At 43.8% G+C, this 12,551-nt stretch overlaps 1 protein-coding gene across 9 annotated transcripts in view; it reads right to left on the bottom strand.

The window, feature by feature from the left end:
• FRMD4A (FERM domain containing 4A) overlaps window positions 1-12,551 on the bottom strand; it is a 413,482-nt gene that overhangs the window by 8,930 nt on the left and 392,001 nt on the right. For 7 of the 9 annotated variants that reach the window (XM_060279477.1, XM_035127381.2, XM_035127379.2 and 4 more), the window contains exons 19-22: window positions 11,918-12,155; window positions 9,787-9,951; window positions 5,916-6,769; window positions 3,244-3,340 (exon numbers count right to left, since the gene is read on the bottom strand). In XM_060279477.1, coding sequence (XP_060135460.1) covers window positions 3,244-3,340; window positions 5,916-6,769; window positions 9,787-9,951; window positions 11,918-12,155 — 1,354 coding nt within the window. Of the gene's footprint in view, window positions 1-84; window positions 1,201-3,243; window positions 3,341-5,915; window positions 6,770-9,786; window positions 9,952-11,917; window positions 12,156-12,551 lie in introns of those variants that run through there. The other 2 variants (XM_035127380.2, XM_035127377.2) reach the window with 1 other exon arrangement.

The following is a 12,551-nucleotide window of genomic DNA, read 5'->3' as shown; positions in this document are numbered from 1 at the left end:
CCAACTAAGTTTGTTCTGGGTATAAGCTTTCGTGTGCATGCACACTTCTTCAGATATGCACGTGAAAGCTTATACCCAGAACAAACTTAGTTGGTCTCTAAGCTGCTACTGGACAATTTTTTAAATTTTTCTCATTGCTGGTGGCAAATCTGACACCAAACACCAGCAACTGCATGTGATTTATTCAGGGAAGATGTTACTTTAAGTTAGCAAATATAAATAAATACTTGTGACTGTACAGGGGCACTTTTTGTCACTAGTGGTTTTATACACATTTAGACATGGGTCTAACTGTTAGAACCTGTATTTTTCTGCATTTTACTTCTCTCAGACTTCCCTGCTTACCATTTCCCACTCCCAACAATGTGCATAAAAATTGCAGTATGTAGTAATCCATTGCAACAAGTATTTAGATTAGAATTCACCAGCCTGGTGTCCTGGCACATGTGCTGCCTAAGGCTGGCGAGAGCTAAAGTCCAAAACATCTGGAGGGCAACAAGTTGGCGAAGGCTGCTTCAGATAGACTTTGTTGGTTAACCTAATGGAAACTCAACAGAATGAAGTCCTATGGTCAATAATCCGTTAACTTGGCAGCTTCTAGAAAGTACTTAATTGTGCCTTTTCTAAGACAGTTTTAAAATAATAATAATAATAATAATAATAATGATATTGATGACATGAAACCTTGTTTAACACCATCTGTAGTGGGTCATATTTGGGGGTTATTAATTGAAAAATGGCACTGTGGTGGTTTACAAGCCTCTCCTTGTCTGTGACAGGCAGATTATTCCCCACAACACAGTAAATGTAGGCATAAAAGACTCTCTCATTTAAAGACAGCACCTATCTGCAACTTGGAATCATGCATATCTCATATATTGGGTCTAATGGATGCAAATAACTAGCCAGTAATGAATTCATGTGCACTGGTGCATGCTGTCATGAAGAGTTGGACACAATTAAACAAAAACAAACAAACAAACAAACAAAATGAATTCACATTCCCATAAAACTAGCACAGGGTGCTTTTACAAGAAGACAAAATCCACAGGGAAACCAAAGGTGGAGGGGCAGAGGCATGGAGCGGGGGGGGGGGGGTCCAACATAGAAAACATCCCCTCACTATACCTCTATTCATCAGTACTCTGTTGAGTTGGAGACTGAGACTCATCCATAGTGGGTGAGTTGTCTGTAGCGTCTCTGAGCAAAGGACAGGCAAAAGAGAAAGAGGAAAGATGAGATGTTAAAGAAAAACAGTGACACAAAACACTTGTTAAGAGCTTATTAATCCAGCCAGAAACAGGTTGGTGAATCATCTTTGAAGACAAAAAGAAGTTAGTAACGTAGGGAGAATGCGAAGGAGAATTTTAAGCACTTTGATTTGTGTGCGAAGGATAAGGGGAAGGGGCGTGGAAAAAGAAAGTAATTGGGAGGTTTTTTTTTGCTGGGCAAGGCAACACAATTCCCACAGTGACAAAAGGAGCTTGCCTCTAAAAAGCATACAGTTGTTACCATGTTTTAATGTATCCAGGTATGCAAGTTGGTGCATGACTTGTTTTCTTTAAGTACTAACAATACCCAGCATTTATAAAGCAAATCCCATCTGTTCAAAGCACTTCACGCAGCCTTATTATCCCCCTATTGCTTCCCATGCAATAATAAAACGGAGCCACTGATTCTGCTCAAAGCCAGCATTTGAACCACAGACCAACACAGCTCATACTTTTAGGCACTCCACCAACTCTGGACTATTTTTGGTAGTAGAACATTTGAGAGACAAAATTTATGCAAGAATATAATAATAATACAGTGGTACCTTGGTTTAAGAACAGTTTATGAACAACTTGGATTAAGAACGCTGCAAACCCGGAAGTAGGTGTTTTGGTTTGTGAACTTTGCCTTGGAATAAGAACATGCTTCGCTTCCTGCTGAGTGTGTACCATTTGTAAGTTGAGTCCCCCGCTGCTATGGGAAAGCACGCCTTGGTTTAAGAACGCTTTGGTTTAAGAACGGACTTCCGGAATGGATTAAGTTCATAAACCAAGGTACCACTGTAATATTAATCCTATATGCCCACCCAACTGGGCCGCCCCAGGCACTCTGGGCAGCTTCCATTTAGTCTGTCACACTTGTATCCTGCCCTTTGTCTAAGAATCATTTGCAGCGTTCAGGTATCCAAGAGAAGGTGGGAGGGCTCAGACTGTGTAGGGGGAAGGAGTGCTCCCGCTCTGCCAAATGTCTTTTATGGTCTGCAGAGATTCTAACGGAGCTGAATGTGGTTGGAAGGTCTTTGTGGTCAACGTGTGAAAGGTTGGAGGAGGGTTGGGGCTTGTGCACAAGCTGCTGTAGTTTAAACTCTCACACTTAAAAATGTCTGAAAAGGCTATAGAGTGTGGCTTGCAAACATGGTAACATCCAGATGTTGGACTTGCAACTCCCATCAGCCCCAGCCAACATAAACAATAATCAGGGTTGATGGGAGTTGTAGTCCAACAAATATCTGGAGGGGGCACACAGTTGGCTGCCCTTGCTTCAGAGTGCCATACATGCACCTTATCCCATTTTGCCCTTATCACAACTCTGTGAGGCAGGTTGGGCTAAGAGATGGTGACTTGCTTAGTGTTGTCTTGGGATGGGCTTGGCTGAGCAGGACTTCAAACCCTCATCCAAGTTCAGTGTTCTGCCACACTGGATATTATCTATTGGTTTTCTTCCTGAGACGCAGGAGAGAGCAGTTCTGTCCAGTGGGAAATGGCCAGCTAACCTAACTCCGAAATAACACTTTGGAACATCCGACATGTATAGAGTGCAGGGCATTTGCCATTGTGTTTCTGGAATGGCCTTCGCCAGCTGCCTCAAATATTGCCATTCATTTAAAACAAAAAGCTAAATTCCACTTTGTTTGATTGAATTTGAACTCCTTCCAAATGTGCACACACTGTGGATTTCTACAAAATGAAACTTGTGGAAACAGGTCCAGACCACGGGAATTTGACTGGGAGCTTTCTGTTGACTCATCCCCCCCTTTACAACTAAATGAAGACATCTGCACGGGTAATAAAGACAAGCAGGGTATATGGCAACATAGAACAAGTGGCCTGCACTAGAGCTCCAATCCCACTGGACTTACTTGATAGTAGATATGCGTCTGGTTGTGCCGTATGTGTGGCTTGACTAGCATCTAGGGAAGATGGGTCAGAAACGGAAAGCATTGCAAGAGTGCCCACCTGTGCCCATACTCACCCTGTCTGCCAGGCCAGGATGTGATGTGGGCTGCTTGGTGGTGTAGCCACTAGCTCACTAGATGGTGTGGAACTCCTCTGACTGTGAGGTAAGGCAGCTGGAAAGAAACAGAGATAGATAGATAGATAAACATACACACACATGTAAATATAGTTGGGGGGACTGGAATACAATGATGCTGCTATGTCTGTGCAACAGTAACTCATGGAATGGAGATGAAACATGGCATATTATTTAGTATAAAATCATAAGTGCAAGTTAATTATTTCAGCAGCCCAGCTGCCCATGCCATGACTTACAACATCTCCAGCCTCTCCTTTTCGCTCCCCCCCCAGCCCCCACCCTTCGTGCAGTTTCAAAAGGTGGTCTGCGTTGAGTTATCTCTGTGTGACAAGGACTGACAACATCCCTCGTCTCCCTTCAACCTCAGGGAGATGAGAGACCATCTCAAATGGCAACAGGAGTTTTGCTGCAGGGGGCCAGCTCTATTGCTCCTGCTACCATTGCAACTCAACCCCATTGAGCACCAGCCACTGGACCCAATTGGACATTGGCGATGTTAGTAACAACTGCAGAACCTTGAGAGACAAAAAGTTTTATGAAGTAGTACCTTCAGGGCAAACTCTTAACATACACTTCATATTTTAGCTGCCTTAAGTTAATTAAAGAAGGAAAACATTTACATTTTATTTCTGAAAATACTTTTAACACTTCATAAATTTATGCATTTCACTGAAAGATTAAATAACTTGGTGAAGTCCTTGGTGAACAAGTCCCAAATATAAGCCACACTTCCCCCCACCCCCAAATTGCGGAACAACCCGCCTGCGTCTCCCAAGCCTCTCCTGGTGCCAGCTTGGGGAGGTAGTGCTGGGGGGCATGCACAGAGCACTTGGAACCGAGCGCCGGCTGCCTCCCCTCCCCGTTCAGGGCAGTAGAGCCGGGAGGTGAGCCACACCCACAAATAAGCCATGAATTTTAAAGGTGCGGCTTATTTGCACGTACGTCTTATATTCCGGCCAATGTTTCAATTCCTGATTTATTTTGATTGCCAAATTGTATAAAGGTTGGAGTGAGTTGGTAAAAACATGGAAAGAACTTCTGAATAATTTGGGGAATTACCTTGCCTCCCTTCCAACTTTTAATTTGCCCTGTTGAGTAATAACAATTCTAAAAATAAAAGCTATGCAAGTGGCCTTTTACAAGTACAGCTAATGTGGATTTTAATACTAATATAAACATTCTTCATGATTTTGCTTGTACTGGGAGAAAAGCCATCCTTGTTGCTGATTTTTTAAAAAGTTGTGTGGTGCCAGGATTTCATTGTTTATGAGCTCATTTGAAGAATGGAAATTATTATTATTATTATTATTAATTTATACCCCACCCATTCTGGCCAGGTTTCCCCAGTCACTCTGGGCAGCTTCCAACAAAATATTAAAATACAATAGTCTGTCAAACATTAAAAGCTTCCCTAAACAGGGCTGCCTTCAGATATATTCTAAAAGTCTGGTAGTTGTTTATTTCTTTGACATCTGGTGGGAGGGCGTTTCACAGGGCGGGTGCCACTACTGAGAAGGCCCTCTGCCTGGTTCCCTGTAACTTGGCTTCTCGTAGTGAGCGAACCGCCAGAAGGCCCTCAGCGCTGGACCTCAGTGCCTGGGCAGAAAGATGGGGGTGGAGACGCTCCTTCGGGAATCATTTATTAGAAGAGCATTCTCATCATAATTTGGTACTGAAATCCATTTGTCTTCAATTTTAAATAATAATGCTTTGCATTTATATAGTGCTTTAGAGTGCTCCAAGGGTTTCACATGCTGTATTTTGATTAACCTATGCAACATAGCTTCATATTGTGAGGAGTGGGAGGGCTGGGGCTGCGAGAGAAAAGCTCAGCTGAGACCAGTGAGTGAGTCAGTGGCAAAAGCAAGATTTTGAACAGGGGAGCATCACAGCCATGACTACTTGTGAAGAAGCAGCACTGATTTCAGTGGGGCTTACTCCCGGGTCAACGAGGGTAAGATTGCACCTTTAGTTACACCAGTTGCACCAGTTTTAGATTTCAGTAGCAACAGTCGTGTACTTTTTTCATCACCGTTTAAGAACTCATGTGGACTGTCCTCTTGATTCACCCTGTTTCCCAAAACAAGCAAATAACAAACAGAACTCCTACCTTTATTGCTAAAATGTTTGACCTAACATGCCCCTTCCTCCCCCATCGGCATTCACAGATAGTGAAAAGCACATATTGTATAGCTGTGCCAGTGTTTACCAAATTGCTGATTGCTGGGGTCCTGCTTTTTCTCCTGGATTACAACTGATGACACACTTTACACCTGCATTTGAAAAGTTTGGAGTCTCAGAGCGCAAGAAATACCCGCCCTCAGGAGAGTCCCTGTGTTTCTGCCTGTGTTACTGAAGTGTAGCTCCTGCTTAGAAAGCAGCAAGCTCAATACAGTGACTCATGCAGAGATCCACGAATACCCTCCGATAGTGAGGAATTTGGCTGCGTCTTTGTTTTAGGAGTCATTTGTGACGGATGCAGACCTAGGGCTGATCAGAAGGACACACCACCGGAGCAGTGAGGTGTGGGGGTGGTTTGCTTATGTTATACATGTGGAACCCCCAGGAATGACTCTTGTATATATATGGGTGCAAATCGTCTTCCTCACCTGATGTTGCTTTGCACATCTGAGGCATCCTTGATACCCTGCTGTGCGCCACAAAGGTGCTTTGAGAGGAGGTGCTGTACTGGGAGCTGCTATCCGATGAAGTGGAGCTAGTGTGCGACAAGCGGCTGTGGTCTTTGTGGGAGGACCGGTGGTACCACAGCCTCAGCTCATCTGACACCATCGTCCTTCCCGACCCCTTCTCGTGACCCTCTCTGCCCAAAGATGGAGTCCTGATGATCTGAGAACGGGAGGGGGTCAGCCTTACGGAGTCCCCTTCCTCCCCATGCCAGTTCTCTTTAAACATTCCCCCCGCCGTGTAGGAGTTAGATGTTTTAAACTGTGCTTTCACGCTGTAGTGTCCCTCCTGGTCATTCTCCAGGCTGCGCACAACCACCGGCGTGGAGCTCCCTTCGATGTAGAGGGGGTACTCTTTGATCCTGTACTGGGAGGACGGCTGGCTCTGGCTGTGCAGGTAGACTCCGTGGTGGCCAGTCCCATTCCTGGCAGCCAGGTTGGGCATGCTCCCTGAATTGGAGGAGGACAGGTTCCCTGTTGACTTGTGCCTCTGCCTCTGCCGTTCCCGGGCTTTGGAGGGGGAATCCTCAGCCAGGGTGGAATAGTTGGCATTCATCTGAGCAGGGTAGTAGTGCTCAGAGCTGGAATGGCTGGTGCAGGAGGAGCAGTCGTCCATTGGGTCGGAGCCATTGCTGCTGCGAGTCCGAGGGGTGTAGAAATCAGGGCTCCCCGTCTCATTTTCTGACCCAACGAGCTTCCCTTGGGACTCTAAACTGGAGCTTCTGTGTCTAAAGTGCTGTGCTAAACTATGTAGCCTAGTAGGGCTGATGTCCACAGACCTGCAAGCACAGTAAAAAGGTTGTAATTATAAACTGCTCCAGTAGTTTTGCCTACAGTTGTGGTGTGGAATGAGTACACTTGTGGCAAAGGAAGGCTAACAGAAATAGAACAGTTATAGGTAGGTAGCCGGGTTGGTCTGACGTAGTCAAAACAAAATGAAAAAAAATCCTTCCAGCAGCACCTTGGAGATCAACTAAGTTTGTTATTGGTATGAGCTTTTGTGTGCATGCACACTTCTTCAGATACACAGTGTCTTCAGATACACAGAACACACAGCATGCACACAAAAGCTCATACCAATGACAAACTTAGTTGGTCTCTAAGGTGCTGCTGGAAGGAATTTTAGAAAGAGAACAATTAAAGGCTGCCTGACTCCAGCCTTTTAACTGCAGAACAAAGCTGGGATCTCTGAAACCAATTATTCTTTGTAATTGTATCTAACCACAAATTTGGGGTCAGTTCACCATAGCAGAGTTTGCTTACAAAAAGACATTGTCACAGTTAACTCCGTAGTATGTTTGCATAATATCTGAAGAAAATACAGTGGAGTCTAGGCATGACAATGTAAAGATGCCACTGGTCACCATAAGCTGGCAGAATTCAGAATACAGGAAGTATGGGAAAGCCTGCATTAAGCATCACAGCCAGACAATGATGACACCTCTGTAGGTCCAGGCTAACAGCTTCTTACATGGTGACGGCAGGGAATCTTTTGCACTTCTTCCTCTTCTGAAGCAGAGGTTTCACATCCTTTATAGGGGGGAGGGGGGAATGAGTCAAATTCCCAATGAGAAACCATTAGTGTAAGTCCCTAAGGTGGAGAGATATGAAAGCTCCCATTTGGAAAGGGAAAATAACACATCTACCTAAATTTAATGAGTGAAAAAATTAGGAGCAAAGGGATAAGATTCCATTTAGGTCTGCCATTCCACACGCCCTGAAGCATCTGATGCTGAACACCCTTCAAAATCCTACCTAATAACATTTTATTTATATACTAGCTGGCCCTGCCACGCGTTGCTGTGGCTTTTTGTGTTAAATGGACCTTCAGAGTCTCCCTTCAGAGTCCCCTCACCTTCAGAGTCCCCCTTCATTTTGCATACAATCATTCCCCCCCAATACGCGCGTTCTGTAACATTTTGTGCTGTCCCAACCCAGACTCACCTACCCACGCGTGTTATGTGAAATCCCCCTACCCCACCCCAACACATTTATCCTACCCAAAGGCATGGGTCTGTAAAAGGCCCATATTTAGTTTGTTGTTGCCTGTGACCTAGTCAGTTCTCCCGGCTAGGCAATGGTGTGGCCTAGTCAGTTCTCCCGGCTGGGCAATGGTGTGGCCTAGTCAGTTCTCTCGGCTGGGAAATGCTGCGGCCTATTCAGTCTGCTGGGCAATGCTGGGCCTTGTTGCTGCAAAAGGCCTGTTTTCAGTTGGTTGTTGTGGAATTGTGTGTTCTGGAACAGGGGTTTGGTTTTTTTTTACATGCCCTTTTTACATTTATATATATATATAGATTACATTTATATCTCACTCATATGCTTCCCCTTGTACATTCTATAAGACTGACAGGCCCAAGGTCACCCTAGAAGCATCATAGCTGAGTGCAGATGTGATATTGCCTAATAAATACACACAAACCATCCATCCAGATACTGCTTCCTTGTTTTTGTAAGCAAATAATCACATTGCTTCCAACATTGCTTATCTGGATTCCATGACCAAATGTTTTCTAGAACTCGCAAAATGGCATCATGTGAAAACAACTGTGGTAACAATTTTCTGCTATGTGGTACATTTCTTTTTGACCTTTGGCCACTGCCAGTTCCAACTGAACACATATAGAACACCTGTGCTCAGGTAAAACAGCTGCTCAACTTATGTGGGGGGCACGTTCCGGAAATCGTGCCTAAAGCCAAAATCGCCGAAATAGCAAAAATAACCGGAAGAATCAGAAATCAGGAAGACCAAAATTTAAATAAGGAATGGAGAAAATACATAATTTATCTTAAAAACCATTGTAAACAGCTAAAATCATCAGTAGGATTGGAATAACACTTGCAGTTTAATGAAAAAGGTTTCAATTATTCTAAAAGATGTAGGAGGAAATGGTTAACGAAAGGACTCACAAAGGGGAGGAGGGAAGTTCAGGAGAATCTTTGGAATATTATTTTTATGTTGGATAATTGATTGTAAAAATTTTAACTGAAAAAGTAAATACATATATATATATATATATTTAAAGGCCAAAAACCACTTATAATCAAAACATTGGCTTCAATGGCAGATGGGATTGCTAAAGTCATTTCCCCCTTTATTTCTTTATTGCTATGTACGTAAAGTTGAATGTGCACAAATTAAATGTACATACAGGTGAAACTCGGAAAATTAGAATATCATCGAAAAGTGCATTTATTCCAGTAATGCAACTTAAAAGGTAAAACCAATATATGAGATAGATGCATGACATGCAAAGCAAGATATGTCAAGCCTTTATTTGTTGTAATTGTAATTATTTGTCATTAGGCGGTTCAATTATAAATGGAATGTAATTAATGAAATGTAATAGTGATGTTTATTTTTGTATTGTAACTATTTGTTTTATTACTGTGGAATTTCCAAAAGAAAGCATTTGTAAAAATTAAAATTAAAAATATTAAGTTGCATTACTGAAATAAATGCACTTTTCGACGATATTCTAATTTTCCAAGTTTCACCTGTAAGTTGCAGGCATACTGTATGCAACTTTTTGGGGCATGAAGGGATTTCAAGAACATAATTTTAACATAATTTTCAAACTTGATTTAGCTAAAAGGCTCCTATCCCTCCCCAAAATATCAGAATCATTGTTTTAGCTGAAACAGAACTGAGGACTTGGAGCACAATCTGATTCAGAGCAACTCTTGAGCACCCTTAATGAAATTTAAGCAGGCTTTATGAATTCCAGGCTCCATATTTAACATTTGGTAGGGGGTAGGAGAAGAGAAGCTGAGGAACTCTTGGACTGGAAGAACTTACCTAGTGGAATGCACATAATGTGGACTGCGTACCCGTAGATCTGGTGTTGTTGGCATGCTGGACTGGGAGTTCCAATGGGGCAGATTCCTAATGGGGCTGTTTTGTAGGGAGTTACTCCCTCCACCCTCTGCACAGCTCCCAGTGCTGGGAAGCCGCTTGTGACTGCTGCACACAAAAGGAAACATAGTGATCAGGGCAGCCTTCGTTATGCAGCTTGTATACTTTATTACATGGGCATATGAGAAAACCATAAGCGTTTTGGGGTACACTGACAATTCTCATTTCTTAAGTCCAGCAGACTTTACAGGTACCATTTCAGCAGCCCAGTGCGACTATTCTTACTACTGGGGGAGTGAGAGAGTGTGAGTTGCCTAACGTCATCTAGAGGCTGGCAAAAGTGCAGTTCACTCAAGGGAATTCTGGGCTCACTGTTCATGCTTTTAGACAGGGACATGTGTGGCGCTGTGGTCTAAACCACAGAGCGTAGGGCTTGCCGATCAAAAGGTTGGTGGTTCGAATCCCCGTGACGGGGTGAACTCCCATTGCTCGGTCCCAGCTCCTGCCAACCTAGAAGTTCGAGAGCACGTAAAAGTGCAAGTAGATAAATAGGTAAACGGCGTTTCCATGCGCTGTTCTGCTTCGCCAGAAGCTGCTTTGTCATGCTGGCCACATGACCAGGAAGCTGTACGCCAGCTCCCATACTAGGTATGGTTCAGATACTGCCAAATAAAGCACAGAAAGTGCTGAAAGACACGTAGAAGATCCCATTGCCCAACTTCTTATTGCAACAATTGCCACTTAGACTGACTTCTCCAACCTAGTGCCCTATAGATGTCGGGCTCCAGCTCCCCTAGCTTTAGCCAGCCTGGCCAATGAGCAGGGATGACAGGTGGTGTAATCCCACAACATCTGGAGGCTACCAGGTTATTGCCCATGCTGTTGTTGCTGTATTGTGTTGCCTAAGCAGCTGTAAATATGTATTCAGTGAGTGATATTTTTGTTTTGCTATTTGGAAGTGGCAGCCATTATTGTTATTATTAATTTACCTGCCCGTCACCTTAAGCTCCCGCGGTGGCTTATAACAATTAAAGCACAGCAGTAAAAACAGTTTAAAACAGCTTGCAATCACAAAAATAAGGTGGGTCCTAAAAATGCACACCTCAAGTGTCAAAAGCCAGGGTAAAGTTGCACAATGAAGGTGTGCAACTTACGTCTGCAGGAAGAGGGCTCCACAGCTTAGGGCAGAGCTTTTCCCAAACTTTTCATGTTGCTGACACACTTTTGAAACATGCATCATTTCACAACACAGCAATTCAGTTTTATTAGCAAGCCGGAGGTTAAACTAACCCTTTTCCAGCCCTGGGAGGAGCATTTGACGCACCATTTGGAAAGCTGTAGCTTAGGGGCTGCCATAGGGAAGGGCCTCTCTTGGGCCATTGCAACCAAGATGGCCCCTCCACCACTGTAAACATTCAAGTGGGCCTGTAGCCAAGTCTTTCGGGTACCTGGGGTTGTTTATGGCTTAAAACATTAGCATAAGCACCTTGAATTGAGCACCTTCCATCATGGAGCTGCAGAGGCATTAGCCAAATTAACTATGTTTAGCAACGAGGTGCTGTTTCCTCAGATGTCTTCATCAGAGCTACTTCCACAGCTGAAGAAGCAAGCTGCAGTTTATTAATGACTACACTTGTACCTTGGTTTTCGAACAGCTTGGTTCTCAAACATTTTGGCTCCGGAACGCTGCAAACCTGGAAGTGACAGTTCCGGTTTGCAAACTATTTTTGGAAGCCAAACTTCCAGCGGGGCTTCTGGGGCTTCCGATTGGCTGCAGGAGCTTCCTGCAGCCAATCAGAAACCATGCTTTGGTTTCCGAACAGTTAGGAAGTCGAATGGACTTCCGGAACAGATGCCGTTCGACTCTCAGTGTACGACTATACTACTTTGCAGTGACTAACCTCTTTGGCTTTTAGGACTGCTGAAGAAACTTCTGGGAATGTGAGGTCCCTTCCAACTCTGCAGTTCTGTGAATCTAAGTAGCCCACTGCACATCCATGAAATTTGCTTACAAAGCCTTGGTTCCCCCCACCCCTTTCATGATAAGGAAATGGCTGTCTCCATTATGACCTACCTGGAATGGCTGTGTGAAGAGCGCTTCTTGACCTTCTCATAGGGTTCATCCAAGGATGACTCGCTCCACATCTTGGGCTTGAGGGGGGACTTGTCATAGTCCTTCTTCTGATAGTGCACCTGCCTGAGTCCCTCCAGGGACTGCGGAGGAGCTGGTCTATTATGCAATGGGGGACGGGGAGGGAGTCCTTTGTGAGGGGACTGTAAAGGGGATATCGTGCTGGTAACCTGAGTGTCTTCTGAAATGGGAAAAAAGAGGAAAACTAAAGGACAGGAACACTATTTTGTTTACATATTTTTTGCATGGCGTTTTAGAAGATGAGAGGTCCATGCCTCAAGGACCTTACAATTTAAAAGATGGATACAGGTGTAAAGAGGTAGAATGTATGTTCATTTTAAGGCCTTTTTTTAGGTTTATGTGTATAAATCCTATGCGTAACTAAAATACAGATGTCATACTACTTTACTGTGCTCAAAGCTGCTTATATAAAAAAATACAACAGAGCAATTTAAAACCACAATTAAATGTAAGCCTAGAAAACAGTAAAGCACCATAGCAAATTCAACAGTCAAGTCAGCTCTTCATATCACCAATCTCCAAATGCCAGTCAAAATACTGTAAAAGAGTTTTGCAA

This window comes from Zootoca vivipara, chromosome 10 (genome assembly GCF_963506605.1).
Source record: "Zootoca vivipara chromosome 10, rZooViv1.1, whole genome shotgun sequence".
Taxonomy (NCBI): domain Eukaryota; kingdom Metazoa; phylum Chordata; class Lepidosauria; order Squamata; family Lacertidae; genus Zootoca; species Zootoca vivipara.
The sequence above is the reverse complement of the archived record's forward strand: the minus strand, read 5'-3'. Positions and strand labels throughout refer to the sequence as shown.